This window comes from Pteropus medius, unplaced genomic scaffold (genome assembly GCF_902729225.1).
Source record: "Pteropus medius unplaced genomic scaffold, Ma_sr-lr_union100, whole genome shotgun sequence".
Lineage (NCBI taxonomy): Eukaryota > Metazoa > Chordata > Mammalia > Chiroptera > Pteropodidae > Pteropus > Pteropus medius.
In genome coordinates this window covers 2,570,653-2,591,021 of record NW_024350922.1, presented here as the reverse complement: position 1 = coordinate 2,591,021, position 20,369 = coordinate 2,570,653, and the positions used below count along the sequence as shown (strand labels likewise).

The 20,369-nt window shown below is 39.9% G+C and overlaps 1 protein-coding gene and 1 pseudogene across 1 annotated transcript in view; both read left to right on the top strand.

Annotated features, from left to right (window-relative positions):
- The window catches only part of LOC120584557 (ATP-binding cassette sub-family A member 3-like), a 109,670-nt gene that overhangs the window by 83,772 nt on the left and 5,529 nt on the right, over positions 1-20,369 (top strand). The window contains 4 exon segments of the mRNA XM_039840262.1: positions 449-610; positions 8,270-8,457; positions 14,743-14,868; positions 15,097-15,291. Of these exon segments, the coding sequence (XP_039696196.1) occupies positions 449-610; positions 8,270-8,457; positions 14,743-14,868; positions 15,097-15,291 (671 nt within the window).
- On the top strand, positions 19,761-19,879 carry LOC120584589 (uncharacterized; annotated as a pseudogene).

The window sequence follows — 20,369 nt, the reverse complement described above, 5'->3', positions numbered from 1 at the left end:
CTTCTCCTTGATATTTCCAGTCAGCCCAGCCCAGCTCCCTGTTTGTGGAGCAGCGCTGACGGCTTTGATGCGCGTGTTCCGATTCTGTCGGAAGGAAGCGGAGGAGAGCCTGTGGGACAGTGTTTGTAAAACCTACAGCTGTGCACAGTCATGTTCCAGGGCTTCACATCCGCTCCCCGCTCACTCCCTGACTCACCAGAGCAACTTCCGGTCCTGCAAGCTCCCCTCCCATGAGTGCTCTGCCCTTGAACTTTGTAATTGATGAATCCGTGCTACAAGCTATCAAGGCGAACAAGCTCAGTGTCTTAATGGCAGTACTTTCTCCAGGATCATCTGCTAGATGGGTAATTCTCCGAGAATGGTTTAACCGTCTTGGGGAAGTTTGTTGTCCTGGAAGATTCATTACTCTCTTGCAGTTGAAGCTAATCTCTTGTTCTCTGAATCACAGACCGTGAATTTCCTGGATCTATCGAAACCATAGATAATGTGTTAATGATGCTTCCCAGTTACAACTTTGCAATAAGTATCAGCAGATTCTTTGATGACCGTGAGTTGAAAACACTGTGCGCCCTGGAATTTCAAAGCATCCATGTGGACTGCAGTAAAAAATGTGAGTATCTCGGGTCTCCAGGCCCTCAAACACAACCTGTTTCTTTCCAAACTTCTACATTTAAGCTTAGACTGTATGGCTGGCGTAAGGTAGAGATAAAGCTGTTTCACAAAACCAGAATTGGCCATTTTGCAAAGCCTCTCCGGCACTTTGTCTATTAGGATGGTAGTGTTTTCTCCTCTGGTTTATTCATAATTGCCACCCAGCCATCTTTCCTTCTCCTAGGAAGTCAACAGAACTTCAGGTTATCTGGAAAAAAACAAAGATATTCATATTCCAGTTGATTCTAAAAATTGATAACAAGCATATTTGCCATGTGTGTGTTATTGGTTCTAGAAGCAAATAATTTATGTGCAACATCAGAAAGATGTAATTTTAAGTCACTAAATCAGTGCAGGATGAAATATAATGATTAGGGTCAAATGAATTATATTTTCTTACAACCCCTTAATAACAAAAATTTTGTCACATTTTAGTTTGCATCATATTTGGACCATAAATTCCTACCTCTGCTTTATAACAACAGGTCTATTGAGTAATTATTTAAATTAATTTAACTTATTTATTATATTTGTTATTTTTAGTAAATTTGTAACATTGCGCAATCATCACCACAGGCCAACATTAGAGTATTTTCCTCATCTGAAAAAGAGCCCTCATGCCTGTTCACTGCACCAGCCTTATAAAAGCTCGGCACACACTGCACATAATCCTCGGTAATGGTAATCAGTGACGGTGTGGCTGGTTTATGCGCTTACCGTGCCATACTTTTTATTGTTATTTTAGGGTGTACTCTTTCCACTTATAAAAAAAGTTTGCCGTGAGACCGCGTGCTGTGTCACATCAGCAGCAGCCTCCCGTCGACCGTGTCTCCTGATTACATCATTTTCTCTTCTGCCTGACTTAACCCCTTGTTTCATTCATCCCGGCCCCTGAGCATACAAAATCGACTGTTGACGCTGCCACTCAGAGGCCATATCGAGCGAATGACCTGAAAGCAATGAGGAATGATTCAGGACTACGAAAGTGAAGAAGGTGGTGGCTGTTGCTCACCGGTCAGGCATATCCTGTTCTGCCACCGCTATGATCTTGAAGAACAAGAACAAGTGACAAAAGCTGTTAAGGGATCTGCTTCAATGCAGGCAGGCAAAGAGACTAACAAAAATTCAAGAAGCGCCTCAGAGATGGAGAAACTTCCAATGACCTAGACTGAGGACCAGACACAGAAGCACGGCCCTCTCAGCTATGGCGATCATGCCCAAAGTGAAAAGTTTGTTTGTGATGTCGAAAGAAAGGCTGGCCCTGACTACGATGTAGAATTGACTGCGAGCTCAGGGTCGTTGAAACAGTTCAAGAGTCATTATTCGTGATGGTGTGTGGTGTGTGTGAGTGCGGTGTGTATGTGGAGTGTGTGGAGTGTGTGTGGTATGTGGAGTGTGTGTGGTACGTGGAGTGTGTGTGCCTAAGAGGGCCGATGTGAAGGCAGCGGAAGAATTTTTGGAAACTCTAGATAAGCCGATTGCAGAAGAAAATTACTTGCCAGAGCAGACGTTCAAACTGTATGAAACCTCCCCATTCTGGAAACAGGTGCCTGAAAGGACTTTTATCCATAAGGAGGCCAAGTCCATGCCAGGTAAAAATGCCTTTAAGGACAGGACAGCTGTCTTGCTTGGAGACAGCATCGCAGGGTACACGTTGGAACCCTTTGTGACCTGGCACGTTGAGAACCCAGCGCATCCGAGCATGTCAGTGAGCTCAGGCTGCGAGAGGGAAGTCGTGGGTGACCCGGCTGCTCTCCCGAGACGGCCTCCTGAGTTGCCCTGCCAGCGAAATGGAGGAGTGCTGTTTGGAGAATAACATTGCTTTCGAGATTTCGCTTATTGTTGATAATGCTCCCAGATATCCTCCTTCCACTGGTGATCTTCATGCCATGTCAAAGTGGTGTTTCTCCCTCGAAACACCACCTCTTCGATCCAACCGGTGGATTAATGAGTCGTAGCAGCTTTTATGGTCTCCTGCCTGAGGAGGACCTTGGCCCACGCTATCGCTGCAACTAAGACAGACACGGTAAGGACACTGAGGGAATTCTGGAAGGATTACAACATCTGTGACTTCATCAGGAACCTTGCTTGTGCTTGGGGTGATGTCACCGAGGAGTGTATGAATGGCATCTGCAAGAAGACACTCAAGAGAGTTGTCCACGACTTAAAAGCATTTGCTAAGGACGGGGAGGTTGAGCACGTCGACAGGGCTGTGGCCGAGATGGCAGACAACTTTAACGGGGTGTGGGTAAGGTGACAGGAGGAACTCCTACAGATGCTTCCAGAGGAACTAACTGATGAGGAATTATTGGCACTGGACCAGGAACGCCCAGCTGAAGAAGCAGCAAGACAAGACGAAACCGCAGGAGAAGAAAAAGAAGACCAATCCCCAAGAAAATGCACAGCGCAGGCTTTAGTGGAAGCTTTCGCAGACCTCAACAAGCTCCTTAAAGGGGTTGAAAAAATGGACCCCCAACGCTGAAAAGTTTCTATAAACAGAGAATGTTCATGGTGCATTATGCGCTCACAAGCAAACTTACGATTAAAAACAGAGAAAGAAAAAAAAATAAAACACCACGGGCATATTTCTGAATAGAGTGACATCTCCTCAAGAAGGGGCCAGGCAGATCCTTCAGGAGGTGCTCCAGAAGAAGGAATGGCGGTCACAGGAGAGGACAGCTCCTCTGCCACTAAAGACCTTCCAGTGGGATAAGATGTAGAGGTGGAAGACAGTGATCATGATGATTCTGACCCGGGGTGGCCTAGGCTCACATGTATGTCTGTGTCTTACTATTTAACAAAAGAAAAGTTTAAAAAGTAAAATAAAAAAAATTAAATCGAAAAAAACTTGTAGAATAAGGATATAAAGAGAGAAAATATTTGTATACAGCTGTACAATGTGTTTAAGCTAAGTGTTAACTACAAAAAGGTCAAAAAGTTTTAGAAATTGTAAAGTTTATAAAATAAAAATGTATCAGTAAGCTGAAGTTAATTTATTGAAGAAAGAAAAAGTTTTAATACATTTCATGTAGCCTAAGCATACGGTCTTTATAAAGGCCACAGTCATGCGCAGTCACGTCTTACGCCTTCACACGCCCTCACCACGCACTCGGCCCCAGTCCTGCAAGCTCCTTTAATATAAGGGCCTACACAGATGTACCATTTTTTATCTTTTATATAGGATTTTAACATACCTTTTCTATGTTTAGATATATTTAAATACACATATACTGACCATCGTGTTATAGCCGCCTACAGAATACAGTACATAACACGTTGTACAGGTTTGTAGCCCCGTCTACCTCCCTGCTCCCTCCTCCCCACTCCCCTCTGGCAACCATTAGTCCATTGTCCATGTCCATGAGTCTCTGTTTGTTTGTCCTGCTCATTCGTTGCTTTTAGGTTTATATCCCACATATAAGTGATATCATGTGGTTTTCAACTTTTTCTGTCTGGCTTATTTCATTTGGCATGATTATCTTGAGGTCCATCCATGTTTTTGCAAATGGCAATATTTCATCTCTTCTTATGGCTGAGTAATATTCTATTGTATGTATGTACCACAGCTTCTTTAGCCAATCGTCTATCATAGGACACTTTGGTTGCTTCTATGTCCTGGCCACCGTGAATAATGCTGCCATGAACATCAGTGTGCGAATATCTTTTCGGATATGAGTTTTCAAGTCTTTGGGGTAAATATCCAGTGGAGGGATTGCTGGATCATATGATAGATCAATTCTTAGTTTTTTGAGGAACCTCCATACTGTTTTCCATAGTGACTGTACCAATTTGCAGTCCCACGAGCAGCGTATGAGGGTTCCTTTTTCTCCCCATCCTCTCCAACATTTGTTATTCCTTGTCCTGTTGATAACAGCTATTCTAACAGGTGTGAGATGATATCTCATTGTGGTTTTGATTTGCATTTCTCTAATAGCTAGCGATGATGAACATCTTTTCATATGTTTGTTGGCCATTTGTACGTCTTCTTGGGAGAAGTGTTTGTCATATATAGCCTTTATTAGGTTAAGGTATGTTCTCTATACCCACTTTGTCTTTAATCCACTTTGAATTTATTTTTGTATATTCTGTAAGAAGTCGGTTTAATTTTTTTTTTTTTTTTTTTTTTTTTTGCGTGTGTCTGTCCCGTTTTCCCAGCATCTCTTATCAAAGGGGCTTTCTTTACCGTCTCTTTACAGTATACATTGTATACTCTTACCTCCTTTGTTAGATTGATGGACCATATAGGTGCGGGTTTATTTCTGCGCTCTTTTATTACATTGAGATATTCTGGGCTATTTGGGCTCTTTTATTACATTATATCTATATATAGATATATAGATATAATGTAATAGATATAGATATACATATACATATACATATACATATACATATACATATACATATACATATACATATATAGATATCAAAATAGTGCGGTAATGGCATAAAAACAGATATAGATATAGATACATAGATATATAGATATAGATATCTATGTATCTATATCTGTTTTTATGCCATTACCGCACTATTTTGATGATTGTAGTCTTGTCGTGTAGTTTGAAATTAGGGAGTGTGATACCTCATTCTTTCTTTTTTTTCTTGAGGTTTCTTTGGCTATTCAGGGCCTTTTGTGGTTCCATATAAATTTTAGGATTAGTTGTCTAGTTCTGAGAAGAAGGCTATCGCTATTTTGTAGGAACTGCACTGAATCTGTATGTTGCTTTGAGTGATGAGGACGTTTTAACAATATTAATCCTTCCAAATCGACGAGCATGGTATATCCTTCTGTTTCTTTGGATCCTCTTCAATGTCTTCAGTGTCTTACAGTTTGCAGGGTTCAGGTCTTTCACCGCTTTAAATTTATTCCTAAGTATTTTATGCTTTTTGATGCAACTGAAAATGGGATTGTTTTAATTTCTCCTTCTGATAGTTTCTTATTGGTGTAGAGAAATGCAACAGGTCTCTGTCTATCGATTTTGTATCCTGCAAATTAGTGAATTCATTGATCAATTCCGATAGTTTTTTCAGTGGAGTCTTTAGAGTATCCTGTGTGTAGTGTCACATCATCAGCAGGATAAGACTGCCAATCAGCATCTCTAATTCAGTCTACCTGTGGGTCACTCAAAAAAATGAGCACCATCTCCTGCACAAGAACAGTTAAGAAAAACATCCAGTTACAGCTGGGTGGTGGGATTAGCTATCTTCTAATTTTCTTTTTTTTTCTTCTTGCTTATATATACTAAGTTTCTGCAGTGGTATGGATTATACTGGTAATAAAAACATTAAAGTAATTTGTTATACTCCAATATACTTGCATTGCAGTCAGTCGGTTACTATATTTGTGGACCATATTAGGTACTGTGTAGAGGCTATGAGAAATATAAAGATCCAGAATGTAAAACTTTTGTTCTCAAGAAATTTAAATATTAATAATAACCAGTCCAGATATTGTGGGGAACTATTTGGTAATATTTAAAAAGTAAGTTATAAAACCACTTAAACCTTATGACTCATTTATCCTATTTTAAAATATATTCTTTTAAAAATTGAGATATAGTTGACGTATAACGTTATATTACTTTCAAGTATACAACATAAAGATTAGATATTTGTATATATTGTGAAATGACTACCACAATAAGTATAGTTAACATCCATTACCATATACAGTTACAAATTTTTCTTGTGATGAGTACTTTAAAAATTTACTTTTAGCAACTTTCAAATACATAGTACAGTTCAGCTTCCATGCTGTACATCACATCCCCTTAACTTCTTTATAACTAAAAGTTTATATCTTTAGAGCCCCTTGACCCTTTTAGCCCAGCCCCCACCCCAACCTCTGGCAAACACCAACTTCTCTTTATGAGTTCAAAATTTTAAATTAAAAAAAATTTAAAATAAAAATTTTTTTTAAATTCTACATATATGTGAGATGATACAGTATTTGTCTTTCTCTCTCAGACTTATTTCATTTAGCATAATGCTCTCAAGGTCCATCCATGTCACAAATGGCAGGATTTCCTTTTTTTTTATGGCATGTATGTATGTATGTATGTATGTATGTATGTATGTGTGTGTGTGTGTATATATGAGAGAGATATATATCTCAATGTAATATCTCAATGTAATAAAATAGCCCATAATATCTCAATGTAATAAAATAGCCCAGAAATAAACCACACCTATGTGGTCAATCAATCTGACAAAGGAGACAAGAATATACAATGTATATTGTAAAGAGACGGTAAAGACAGCCTCTTCGATAAGAGATGTTAGGAAAACTGGACAGATACGTGCAAAAAAAAAAAGCAAATCAACTTCTTACAGTATATACAAAAATAAATAAATTCAAAGTGGATTAAAGACTTAAATTTAAGACCTGAAACCACAAAACTCCTAGAATAAAACACAGGCTGTAAACTCTTTAGCATTAGGCTTGGCAGCATCTTTCTGGATCTGTCTCTATGAGCAAAGGCAACGAAAGAAACAAAAGAAACAAATGGGACTCCATCAAACTAAAAAGCTCTACACGGCGAAGGAACCATCAACAAAATGAAAGACAGCCTGCCAACTGGGAGAAGATAGTCACAAATGACTCATCTAACAAGAGGTTAATACCCAAAATATATAAAGAACAAATACAATTTAACACCAGAGAAACAAACAAGTTTAAAAAGGGGCAGAGGACCTGAACAGACATTTCTCCTAAGAGGACATACAGATGGCCAAAAGACATATGAAAAGATGCTCAAGGTCACCAATAAGACAAATGCAAATTAAAACCACAATGAGATATCATCTCGCACCTGTCAGAATGGCTATGATCAATAAATCAAAAAACAGCAAGTGTTGGCGAGGATGCGGACAAAAGGTAACCCTCATATGTTATCGGTGGGATTGCAAATTGGTATAGTTGCTATGGAAAACAGTATGGAGGTGCCTCAAAGAATGAAAAATGGATATACTTTATGACACAGCAATTGCACTTCTGGATATTTATCCAAAGAAAACCAAAACAATAATTCATAAAGACCTATGCACTCCAATATTCATGGCAGCACAACTTAAAATAGCCAAGATACGGAAGCAACCTAAATGCCCATCAACAGATGATTGGATAAAAAGATTATGGTTCATATATACAATAGAATATTACTCAGCCATTAAAAAACTGAAATACTACCATTTACAATGACATGAATGGACCTAGAGGTTATTATGCTGAGTGAAATAAGTCAGAGAAAGATAAATACCATATGATTTCACTTATATGCGGTATCTAAGGAACAAAAAGAACAAACTAATCAAAAACAGACTCACAAATATAGTGGCCAGTTTGGTGACGGACAGAAGGTAGGGGGTTTGGGAGACTGGGAGAATGGGGTGAAGGGTTAAAGAAGTACAAATTAGTAGTCGCTAGTTGGGCACAGGGATGGGGAGCACGGCAGATGGAATGCAGTCAGCATTAATGTGATGGCTAAGTTGAGGGCCAGAGGAAGGAGGGAGCAATTGGGATCATTTTATGAACATTATAGATGTCTAACCTATGTACTATATACTTGAAACTAATTTAAATAAATTTATTTTTCAAATTATCTTTTATCATGCTCAGATACTGAGAACAACATCTATAGTTTTGGAGAGCATGGGATTGCACAGTTTTTGATTTCATCAGCTGCCTTGGGCTTATTTTACCTCCTCTTGCTTTTATGTCTGGAGACTGCATTCTGGAGACTAAAAAGCTTTGTCTTTCAAAAAATTTTATCTAATGTGTACAACATGTTCATGAAAGGCAAGAAGGTGAGTAACAGACTTTTTAAAAATTTAATTTATTATTATTTTGGGGGGGAGGTGACATTGGTTAACAAAATCCAGTAAGTTTCAGGTGTATAATTTCACAGTAAGGTATATATATATTGCATTGTGTGTTCCCCTCCCATAGTTAGATTTCTTTCTGTCACCATATATTGGACTCCTTTTACCCCATCTACCTCCCTACTCCCCACCCCGCCCCCATCCTCTGGTAACCATTAGTCCATTGTCCATGTCCATGAGTCTCTATTTGTTTGTCCTGCTCATTCGTTGCTTTTAGGTTTATATCCCACATATAAATGATATCATGTGGTTTTCAACTTTTTCTGTCTGGCTTATTTGTTTAGCCTGATTATCTCGAGGTCCATCCATGTTTTTACAAATGGCAGTATTTCATCTCTTCTTATGGCTGAGTAATATTCCATTGTATGTGTGTACCACAGCTCCTTTATCCAGTTATCTATCATAGGACACTTCGGTTCCTTCTAGGTCCTGGCCACCATGAACAATGCTGTTATGAACATCGGTGTGTAAATATCTTTTTGGATATGAGTTTTCAAGTCTTTGGGGTAAATACTCAGAAGTGGCATTGCTGGATCATATGGTAGCTCAATTCTTAGTTTTTTGAGGAAACTCCATACTGTTTTCCATAGTGGCTGTACCAATTTGCAGTCCCACCAGCAGTGTATGAGGGTTCCTTTTTCTCTACATCCTCTCCAACGTTTGTTATTCCTTGTCCTGTTGATAACAGCTATTCTAACAGGTGTGAGATGATATCTTATTGTGGTTTTGATTTGCATTTCCCTAATAGCTAGCGATGATGAACATCTTTTCATTTGTTTGTTGGCCATTTGTACGTCTTCTTGGGAGAAGTGTCTGTGCAGGTCCTCTGCCCATTTTTTGATTGGATTTTTGTTGTTGTTGTTGTTGAGTTGTATGAGTTATCTGTGTATTTTGGTTATTAGGCCCTTATCGGAGGCATTGCTTGCAAATATATTTTCCCATTCAGATGGTTGTTGACGGTTTCTTTTGCAAAAGCTTTTTAGTTTAGCATAGACTTTTGATACAATGCAAAGAAAGCTCAGTGTTAGGACAGAATGTATGAATTTACGTATTCCTGCCTCCATTACTCAATAAAGAAAATATTTTATTTTACTAAGATCTAACTGGGATTATTTTGAATCACAAGTCTCATCTTAGTTTGGGTTTTAGGTTCTAAGCTTTAATCCTCTGTCAACAAGGAAAAAATCCATTTGTGATGGCTGGCCATGACAGAAAGCACCTCCTTGTACATGTATTCTCTTTGAGGTATTTGGTTACAATCATGGAACCGATTTCCTCTAAACCATGTAAGATCGTAGGGCATCATGGCCTCTACCAGTCAGATTATGATTTATTGCTATACATAGCTCACATAATTTTACATAATCTCAGAGTTCTAGGATTTTAAAAATTATTTTAATCGTCCATTTGTTCATTAATCGAATCCCTACTGGTCTATATTTGAACTTCTCTTGAGTCAGAAAACTACTACATCTGTCTCTTTGTAACGTCATCCATCCTTTCATTCTGTCTCTGAGTGTTATTCCGGAGTGACTCTAGATTTCGTTCATAAATTTCTCTGAGCCTACACATTTCTGATATTTTAGAATGGAGGATATCTTGAGACCCTAACTACCTCTGCTACCACCTGGAATTCTGATTAGTATGATTAGCATTCACCCAGAGTTCTGGTTGCCTGTATATGTTGCTAATTAATGCCTACGCAACAAGCCAAGGGTCCCATTCTACCTCCTTTTACACCAAAGCCCATTCAGACCTTGCTACTCTAATTAGAAGATGTCTGGTCCAAAACATGCCAACAAAAAGAAATTTAAGTTTTTGTGCAATGTAGAAAAGAAAGGATTTTTTTTCCTGGTGCTTAGAATTAGATATGGGAATGTTACCTTGAGACTTGCCTAACTTTCTTAGGCTGGGATAATAGCCCCTGAACCATGTCACACTTCTTCAAGTATGAAAAAAAAGACATATAATGAGTGTGGAGGGAGATTTCATGATAATATTATGAGAATATTTGGCTTGTAAGTTCTTCCCCTGCATAATGAGGGAACGGGACACAGGAATACTACTTGGATCAGGCCAGGGCCTCAAGTTTCACATAGTATTCTACTGAGTTAATCTGGTTAAACCAAATTTACCCTTAAACCAAAATAAACCGGATTCCCTATGTTCTTTAAGCCAAAAGTTCAATTTTAGTTTTCTTAACTTTCCAAAATGAGAAAAAGTTATAACTGTCAATGAGAAGAGAGTTTATGAACTATTCAAAGTGAAAGATATTCGATACAGAATTCTTCATTGATAGATTTTTCTTTCAACATCTGGAACATATCGCACCACTGTCTTTTTGACCCCACCGATTCTATGAAGTTGAGTATTGATTTCATTCATCTTATGTGGTACTCTTGTGTCTCATGAGCCATTTTTCTCTGGCCACTTTCAATATTTTCTTTTTGTCTTTAACTTCCAGTAGTTTGACTATGCTGTGGCTGGGTGTTGATCTCTTTGTGTTTAAACTACTTGGAGTTCATTTAAATTCCTGGATGTATAGGTTAATATTTTTCATCAAATTTAAGAAATTGTTGGCCTTTATTTCCTCAAATATTTCCATTACACAAAGGAGAAAATAATAGACTTTGTTTCTTACAGTTATTAACAATGTTAAGTATCTGCGAAGCACACAGTGCCTAACACATAACAAACAACAAATGCCGGATTTCAGCGTAGGAGAATTATTTCTGCTCATTAACACCTTCATTTTCCTCTTCTGCTGCTGCCCGAAGACCTTCCTGTGCTCCCACCTCAGTAACTAAGGCCATTATCAATACATTTGTCCAACAGAGCAGTCTGAGACTTGACCTTAACTCCTTTTTTCCACGTTCCGTCCCTCATCTGAGCTACCACCGAAACCCACGCACGTGTCTTTCACTCTGTTTCCAAAGGACTTCTCTGTACTCTACGCTGGGAGCAAACATGTTCACTGGTTGCTGCTTTACATGTCCCGGAAAATAAAGGAATTGAGTGCCTTCCTGTGATGTATATGGTAGTGCACTGTCCACATCTCCCTTCCACGAAGGAGTTGTTACCCCAGCTTCGGGGAGTGTAGACAGCCTTCAGCTGTCAGCTGCAGAGGGCTTCCTCTCCCAAGGCGACACTTTTTCCCAAATAGCTTGCATCCAGTGACTTACAGAAGCAGAGGTCAAACGTTTGGTCATCTCAGTGCCACTCGGACACTTCAGGGCTCCCCATGGGGTCAACCGAGGATGTCCTTGGGCCTGCATCACAGCTTGACTTCTCCCCCCGCCTACTCCCAACTCCTTTTTCTCCCCTTCACAGGTGTTTGTCCCCAGGGAACTCCACCTTCAACAGTTAGTACCAGGAGAGGTTTGAGAAAGCATACAATCAGATGGGGTTTTAGACCTAGATGATTCGCCGCTCAGCTGACAGTGAGGTCCACTTCATGGTGGGTGGTCAAGGAAGCACAGATGGCCTCTGGCACAAAGCGGTGATCCAGCTATAAAAACTTTTACCAGTTGTGAACTGGGATGATATACCAGAGGAAGAAGACACACTGACTGATGCAGTATATCAAGTATTTGAAAAATATGGGGAAAATAGCAACCGTAAGAACAATGGAATTATGAGATATTGCTGAGCTCCTTGCTGAGAGTTATTAGCAGGAAATTGAAAGCCAGGTGTGAAAGTGAAGGGTCTCTCTGGTGGCGTGTAAAGGGGCTCGCATTCCCTGCAGTGACAGCAGAGAAAACAGTGCTGGGGTCAAGGTCTAACTCTCGGGTTAGAGAGCTCCAGCGAGATGAAACCCTCACCAAGGCAGATCTGCTCTGCCTAGAACACACCTCTTATTAAAAAAGAATGTCACCCTGATATGTGAGATCAGGACATCTGAGTTAATGACCCCAAAATCTCAAATCCTCAGATTCCCCTGAACACTCTTGAGTTTACAGAAGTGGCACACTCCTCTCTGTTGAGAATCCACACCACCTCCTCAGATTAAAGAAATTTAGAGGCGTCCCCTGCAAAACAGCATATGTCCATTCACAGTTGTTTTGGTACCCTACCAGTTACTCCCCCAGTGATCAGTAGAACACGGAGACAAATCAATAAAGAATGGTAAAACATCGTCTACCAACTAGATCTAATTGGCATTTATACAGCACTCTGCCCAGTAAGAGCAGTGCGCGTGTAACATTCGCCAAGATGCGCCACTCACAGTTTTACGAGAATTGAAATACTGCAGAGTATGTTTTCCAGTCACCATGAAATTAAACTACAATTTGATAACAGAAATATAACAAGAAAATCCTTAAGTATTGAGAAATGAAGCAACACACTTCTCTGTAACCCATCAGTCAAAGCAGAAGTTGCAGAGGAAATTAGAAAATACTTAAACTGAATGAAAATGAATCATATCAAAATTTGTGAGGTGCACCTAGTGTTTTAATGGAAATTTATGGAATTAATTCCTTATATTAGAAATGAAAAAAGATCTCAGGTCAATAATCGAAGCTGCTTCTTCAATAAATTAGGAAAAGAAGAGCAAAATAAACTCAGCCGGCAGCATTTAAGTAGATAAAAATAAGAAATAAATGAAACTGTAAACGCAATGGAGAAAAATCAGTGAATGCAACCAAAAACTAATTCTTTGAAAAAATGATTATTACTGATAAACCTCTAGCCAGAGTGACCATAAAATAGAGATGACACATAGTAACCAATATGAGGGTAAAATGATATCACTACAGATCCCACAGAAATTAAGCCACTCTGCTCATAAATTTGGATGAAATAGAACATTTCCTACAAAGACACAAACTACCAAAACTCAAGAATAAATAAAGAAGATAAATAGTCCTATTTCAATTAAAGACATTTCGTACATAGTTTAAAACCTCCAAAAAAGAAAACTCCAGGCCTGGATAATTTCACTAATGAATTCTACCAAAAATTTAAAGAAATGTCATCAATTTCTTCCAGAAACTAAGAGGTGGGAGCATGTCCCAGCCCTCTTTATGAAGCCGTCATTGCCCTGATACAAAAACCAGAGAAAGTAGAAGAAACCAATAATCCAACAAAATATTCACTGAGGGAATCCCAGAATATTAGAAGAAATAATACACTGCAAACAAGTGGAATTTATTCTATGAATGTAAAGCTAGTTTAATATTTGAAAATAAATCAGTGTTACCCACAGTATTAATAATCTCAAGAAGAAAAACCACATACTCATATCCATTATTGCAGAAAAAGCTTTTGACAACATTTAACACACCTGTCTATGATAAAAAAAATAAATAATAATAATAAATAATAATAATAATAATAATAAATTGTCTGCAAACTAGGGAAAGAAAGGAACTCCATCAGCCTGATTGGTGGCATCTACTTATGTCTAGAAATCCTTGAGCAAATATAATGGTGAAAGGTTCCTCGCCTAAGATTGAAAACAGGGCACGGACGTTCAGCCTTACCCTTCCTTTCAATTTTGAGATTGGAAAAGAAAAAAAACACGTAACACAGCTCTCTTCTCTTTCGATTAGAATGTCTGCTGAGTTGAACATGTTCCACCCTCTATCCCTCCTTAACCGGAACCATTAAATGAGAACTCGAGGGGAAAACAAGCAATTCAAATCAATGAACTTTTGCTCAAACAGTACAAATTACTCTTCACCAAACATGTCGCGTTTCATTCCAACGTCCCTTTCACCTAAGTTCCCACTGCTGATGGCGGCCTTTCTTCCTTCCCCATTCTACCTCATTCTCTCAATAAATCCTCATTTATTCTTCATACTCAGCTCAGACTTCACCTAGGAGAGGCCTTCCCTCAAAAAGAAGGGACCTCTCGGACCCCACGGTCTTTTGAACATATTTTAATTGTAACAAGTCACACTAGACATTAATCAGTGGTATCGGTGTGGCTTTTGCTTTCCATGAAGTGTCTGTGTTTCTGACAAGAACATAATGCTTACTCATAGCTGTAGAAAAACTTGTTCCTGTCTGTAGTTTCCAAAACTAAGCAAGTCGAGAATAAATATGAACATGAGTTCAGAAACTTGGTAGGAAGGCTCTTGGAAATGAGTCAAACATTTCCTGACATCTTTGAAATTACTCCCTCAAGTCAGCTTTCAAAATACCACTCAGTTTAAACCAGGTATCTAAAGTGCGTTCACATCTGTGATCCTTGTCTTGAAAATACAGGGTACGGTGTCCACCCATATGAACAAGGAATATAAGGAAGAAAATGTAGAAAATGAAAGGAAGAAAGTCCAGGCACAGCTTCCTAAACTGAAGAATAGCCCACTGGTTCTCAAAGATCTTACAAAGGTAAAGTCACGCAGTGACCACCATTGCCTTGAGCTGTATCCCTGCCGAGAATGTACTGGTAGCGTTGCTAACCGTGGGACTTGTCTGGGATCTGTGTACTTTCTGGTAAAATAGAAGGCCGAGAAGGAAAGTGTGTTTGTGGGACTGTCCACAGGGGTCTGAGATTATGGTTGTGGTCAACCCATCATCATTGCTTTGGTACCTTGTGATTTTTTAATTTTTTTTCAGATTTATTATAAGTGTCCAGTTATAAAAGCTGTAAGAAATATCTCGCTTGTAGTCAAAAAGTCTGAGTGCTTTGGATTACTTGGATTAAATGGAGCCGGGAAGACCACTACAATCAAAATGTTGACTGGAGAGGAGGTCGCAACCTCTGGAGCTGTGTTAATCGATGGCCTTAGCATCATTGAAAATATCAGAAAGGTATTTCTGGTCCTAATCACTGACTTGGTGCCCTAAGGGAGGAGGCTTAGATGTAGGGTATAAGGAAAAGAAAGGACCCTAAGATGTTCCCCAGATTTGTATCTGGAGCCAGTGAGAGTGCCGTTCACCAAGACAGTCAGCACGGGATGCGTGTGTGTGGAAGAGCGTATGTTGAGTTTACGATGTCTGTGACACATCCACATGGGAGAATAGCCAAGAAACAGTTGCAACCTATGCTAGTGAATCGATATAGCTATAGGAATTTGTGATCCATCAAAGTAGAAGCAAAATTTAAATTGCGGAAGTAGATGAGATAATCTATTGGGCGGGTTATAATGAGGAGAAGAAAGATATGGGCTGAATTTTGAGAATTATAAGCATTTCTAAGATGTGGAGAGAGAATAACTGGAAAATATTTGGGGAGAATTAGTGAGTTAGGAGGATTAGCTGGATAAGGTTTTATCACACAATCCACATGAAGAGAAAAATTCCCAGAAGGTACTCTTGATGTTGGGTGCATACATATTTACAGTCATTCTGTATTCCTATTGAATGGACCTTCTTGCCATTGTCTAATGACCTTCCATGTCTTTAGAGACAATTTTCGACTCGAAGTCTACTTTGTCTGATGCTAGTATAGCCGGTCCTGCTGTTGTCTGGTTACCATCTGCACGGAATACTTTTTTATCCCTCACTTTCAGCCTATGTGTGTCTTTGAGTCTAAAGTGGGCGTTTTGTGGATAGTAACAGTTGGCTCTTGGTTATTTATGCATTTAGCTACTCTGTCTTTTTACTGGGCGTGTAGCCTATTTATGTTCAAAGTGGTTATGGATAGAGGATTTACTAGCGCCATTTTGTTACGTGACCTATCGGTCCTGTGGTTCTTTTGTTCTTTTTCTCTCTTGCTGTCTTCCATTGTGTTTTGTTGGTCTGATTTTGTTCTCTTTTTTTTCTTTTTGTTTTGTTTTGCATTGATAGCTTTTAATTCCTTTTTCTTTCGTGTAATTTCTACAAGTATTTTCTTTGTAATTACCAAGGAGTTTACATAAAATATAATAATCTATTTTAAGCTGATAAGAACTTAAGTTCTCTTGCACAAGAACTCTCTGCTTTTACCTCTTTTTCCACCAGATTATATGTTATTGATATCACAAATTACATCTATTTATATTATATACCTATTAACACATTTTGGTTATGGTTGTTTTTAATACTTTTGTCTTTTAAGTTTTATCGAAGAATTAAAAGCACCTTCCCCACCACCATTATAGTAATTGAATGTTCTGATTTTGTCTGTATTTTTACTTTCACCAGTGATTTTCCTACTTTCATAAGCTCTCATGTTCCTTCTTAGTGTCCTTTTATTTCAACTTGAAGAACTCTCTTCAGTATTTCTTGTAAGACAGATCTAGAGATGATAAATTCCTTCGGCTTTTGTTTTTCTGAAAAAGTTTATCTCCTTCTTTTTTGAAGGACACTTTTGTGAGGTACAGTATTCTTGGTTGGGAGTTTTTTCTCTTACTCCTTTTAAAACTCTCTCTTTGACCTTAACTTTTGACAGTTTGATTATAATGTGTCTCGGTGTGGGTCTCTTTGATTTATCTTATTGGTTTTTCTCCTAGCTTCATGGATCAGGATGTCTTTTTCCTTCCCCAGGTTGGGAAGTTTCTGGCCTTCTTTCCTTAATTCCTTCCTTTCCTTTCTTTCTTCCTTCTTTCCTTCCTTCTTTCTTTCTTTTTATTTTTTTGATACTGTTTTCTATTCATTATCCTTATTTTCATTTTCTATTTAAGAGTCTGTGGAAGAACAACTTACTCACTCAGTGCTAGTTGCTACCTGGTCGGTGAGCAGCGGCAGCTGCAGACCAGGCTGTGGTAGGGAAGTGCTGGATAAGCACAGGGGGCTCCTTCACACCTTCAGACTGGGCTGTGACTTTGCGTCGAGTAGCGAGCCGAAGCATTCCATTCACCCTGAACTTCCTCCTCAGCCACAGCCTATGTAGCAACAGCCTGCTCTTCCTTTTCAGTCTCTTCAAGGTCTCTGTAGAAGTAGAGATCGGGCGTGACCTCCTGTGAGTGTTCATGGGAGATGCTACCACACATGCACAGAAATTTCTCGGCCAGCACACACCCCATCAGACTCACCGGCCGAGCTCCCTTGTTGTTACGCTGGAGCGCCATCCACACGGCCCAGGGGAGACTCTGTGTTACACAGAGCGATGGTAGGCAAGTTAACGTAACACGTGTCTGTGAGAGGCTGATGGCGAGCCCTGGGAACAGTAAGCACCAGAATTTGCAGCTCGTAGAACACTGCTAGATCTGGTTAGTGAAGGTTCCAGGAGTGAAGCAGCCAGCAACAAGAGCGGCTTCAGTGACAGGAGCAGACTTCAGCACAGCTCGCTGGCCAGTATTCCTGAAGGACGTGACACTAACATCAGCCAGGTCTTCAATGGCAGCGATGGCATAGGCTGCCAGTAGAAGCTTCTCCCAGGTTCTCTCCAGATTTATGATGTAGATTCCAGTACTTTTCCTTTTGTAGATGTACTGTTCCATTTGGAAGTCCAAGTTGATGCCACTTAAGTGGGTTCCTGCTGCAAGGAATTTAAGGACATTCTCTTTCATTTGCAGGACATCCAAGGCCCAGACATTATGAACGTTTTTCTGTAAGTTCTGACAGGAACCCAGAACAATGTCATGCGGATCCCTCTCTGGGTAGCATGGAAAGGCTGGCCATTATTTCTTTGAATAAACTTTCTTCCCCTTTCCTTCTCTCTTTGCTTTCTGGAACTCCCAAAGTACAAGTAATGAATGGTGCATTTAATGGTGTCCGTTAAGTCCCTTAAAGTATCTTTACTCAATTTTCTTTTTTCCATTTTCTTTTCTGGTTGGATGATTTCCACTGGCCTGTCTTTGAATTCACTGATCATTTCTTCTACTTGAACTAGACTGTTGTGTATCCCCTCTATTGAACTTTTTAGTACTGTTATTGTATTCTTCACCTCTGTGATTTATGTGGTACTTTCCCATATTTTTTCTCTCTTGAAATTCTCACTTTGTTCATCACCGCACTCTTGACTTCAGTGAGCACCTTTGTGACAGTTATTATGAATTGTCTGCCAGGCAAATCATTTATCTCCGTTCCACTTGGATTAGTTTCTGGAAATTTATCTTAATTTCTTTATTCTTTTATTTCTCTGTTTTTTCATTTCCCTTCGTGTTGGTTTCTACATTAGATAAAACAGCCATCTCCCCTATTCTTGACAGATTGGCCTCATGCAGGAGATGATCCTTGCCAATCAGCCCAGCTAAAGACTCTCAAACCTTTGTGCTTGTCCAAACTGCCATTTGTGTTCTGAGTGGCCCCTGGGAGATTAGGGTGTGCCACGTTGCACCAGTGCCCTGAAGGCACAGAAAATGAGCACGTGCCAGTCGGGCTCCCGGAGGACTACCAAATGCCTGCCCTCTCGGCTCCCAGGTACAAGCTAATTGGGAGCCCAACCTTCAGGCAGCAGCTGGGAAAGTTGGAACATTCGGTATACAGTCTGGCAGCTTTCAGGGAGGAACTGGGAGCTGAGTGTTTTTATCTACTCTCTCTGTCCTGAGCCAGGGAGAATAGCCATTGGGGGTGTTTGTACATCCATTTAAAAATCTCTTTGTTCTCCATGATCTGTGAGACTTGCCAATGCTGATTTAGGAACTAGTACCTCAGGTGGAAGCCATCAAAGTTGGGGTACTACATGTGTGGACAAACTCCTTTCAGGGAGAAGCTAGAGTCTTGGTTTTATCACTGGAGCAAGCCATAGAGAGAAAGCACAGGAAATTCCCCCATGCTTATTCAGGCTCCTGGAAGAGTAGTCATCATCTGCCCTGTCAGCCCCCAGATTCGGACGAAGCAAAAGCAAGACTCTCAGGCAGCGGCTGGGAAAGAATGCAGTCTCACCCTTTCCAGGGAGAACCTGGGAGACGGGTGTCTTCGTCTTTTCCCTCTGCCCTGAGCTTGGGGAGGGCAACCACAACGAGTGCTAACATGTTCATTTAAAATGACCTCTTTGCTTTCCATGGTCCCAGGGAAACACAAGTGCCAAGTCCCGTCAGCTCGGAAGGCTGGGTCATTTGGGCCCCAGGTGGCAGCCATAAAAGTTGGGGCATTAGATGAGTAATCCAAACCCTTCACTCCTCAGGGAGAAGCTGGGAGTTGGGGATTCCCTCCAGATTGTAGGACACTGTGCCAGAGGCGGAGTCTGTGGCACAATTGTGTCTCGGCTTTTCCTACCCATTTTGATGTGGGTATTTTCTGTCACCCAGTGCATAGGAGTCTCTCAGCTATTTTCTGGATTTCTCTCAGAGGGAACTGGACCCAGCGTAGCTGTGTATTTGGTGCATTCGCGGCAGGAGGGAAAGTCAGGGGCCTCCTCGTCCACCATCTTGCTTATATCGCTTCAACTTTTTAGATGTTTAAAAGTCATTCATGTCTACGGCCATGCCACCCTGAACAAGCCCGATCCTGTCTGATCTCGGAAGCTAAGCGGGGTTGGGTCTGGTTAGTACTTGGATGGGAGACCACCTAGGAAGACCAGGTGCTATAGGCGTAAAAACTAAAAAATAAGGGATTGTAAACTGATAAGGTCCTAGCAATTTGTGAGGTCAACCAAGGGTTGCCTCGCCTAAAAAAAAAAAAAAAGTCATTCACATTTACTTTCCTGTGAATAGTCTATTTGTGTCTTTTATACATTTGAAATTATTGACATTTTTCTTTATTTCTTTGAGTTCTTTATATATTAATAATTTCTGTAATGTGAGTTTCAAATAGATTTCATGTTTGCTTCTTGACTTTGCCCATATTGTTTTTGCCCTGCAGAAACTTTTAGGTAAGTAAATATAGCAATCTTTTTTACGGCCACTTGATTCTAAGTCATTACTATAGTAAATCTCACTAGCGAAAGACTACTAGAAACACACTTATAGTCGAACAAATTTAGGTTCCCTTGCGGCAGCAAAGGGAAATGTGCATCAGAGGAACTGGAGGGGGGTCTCATTAAAAGGGAAGGGGATTATTAGAGGATTTTGGTTTTTGTAGGG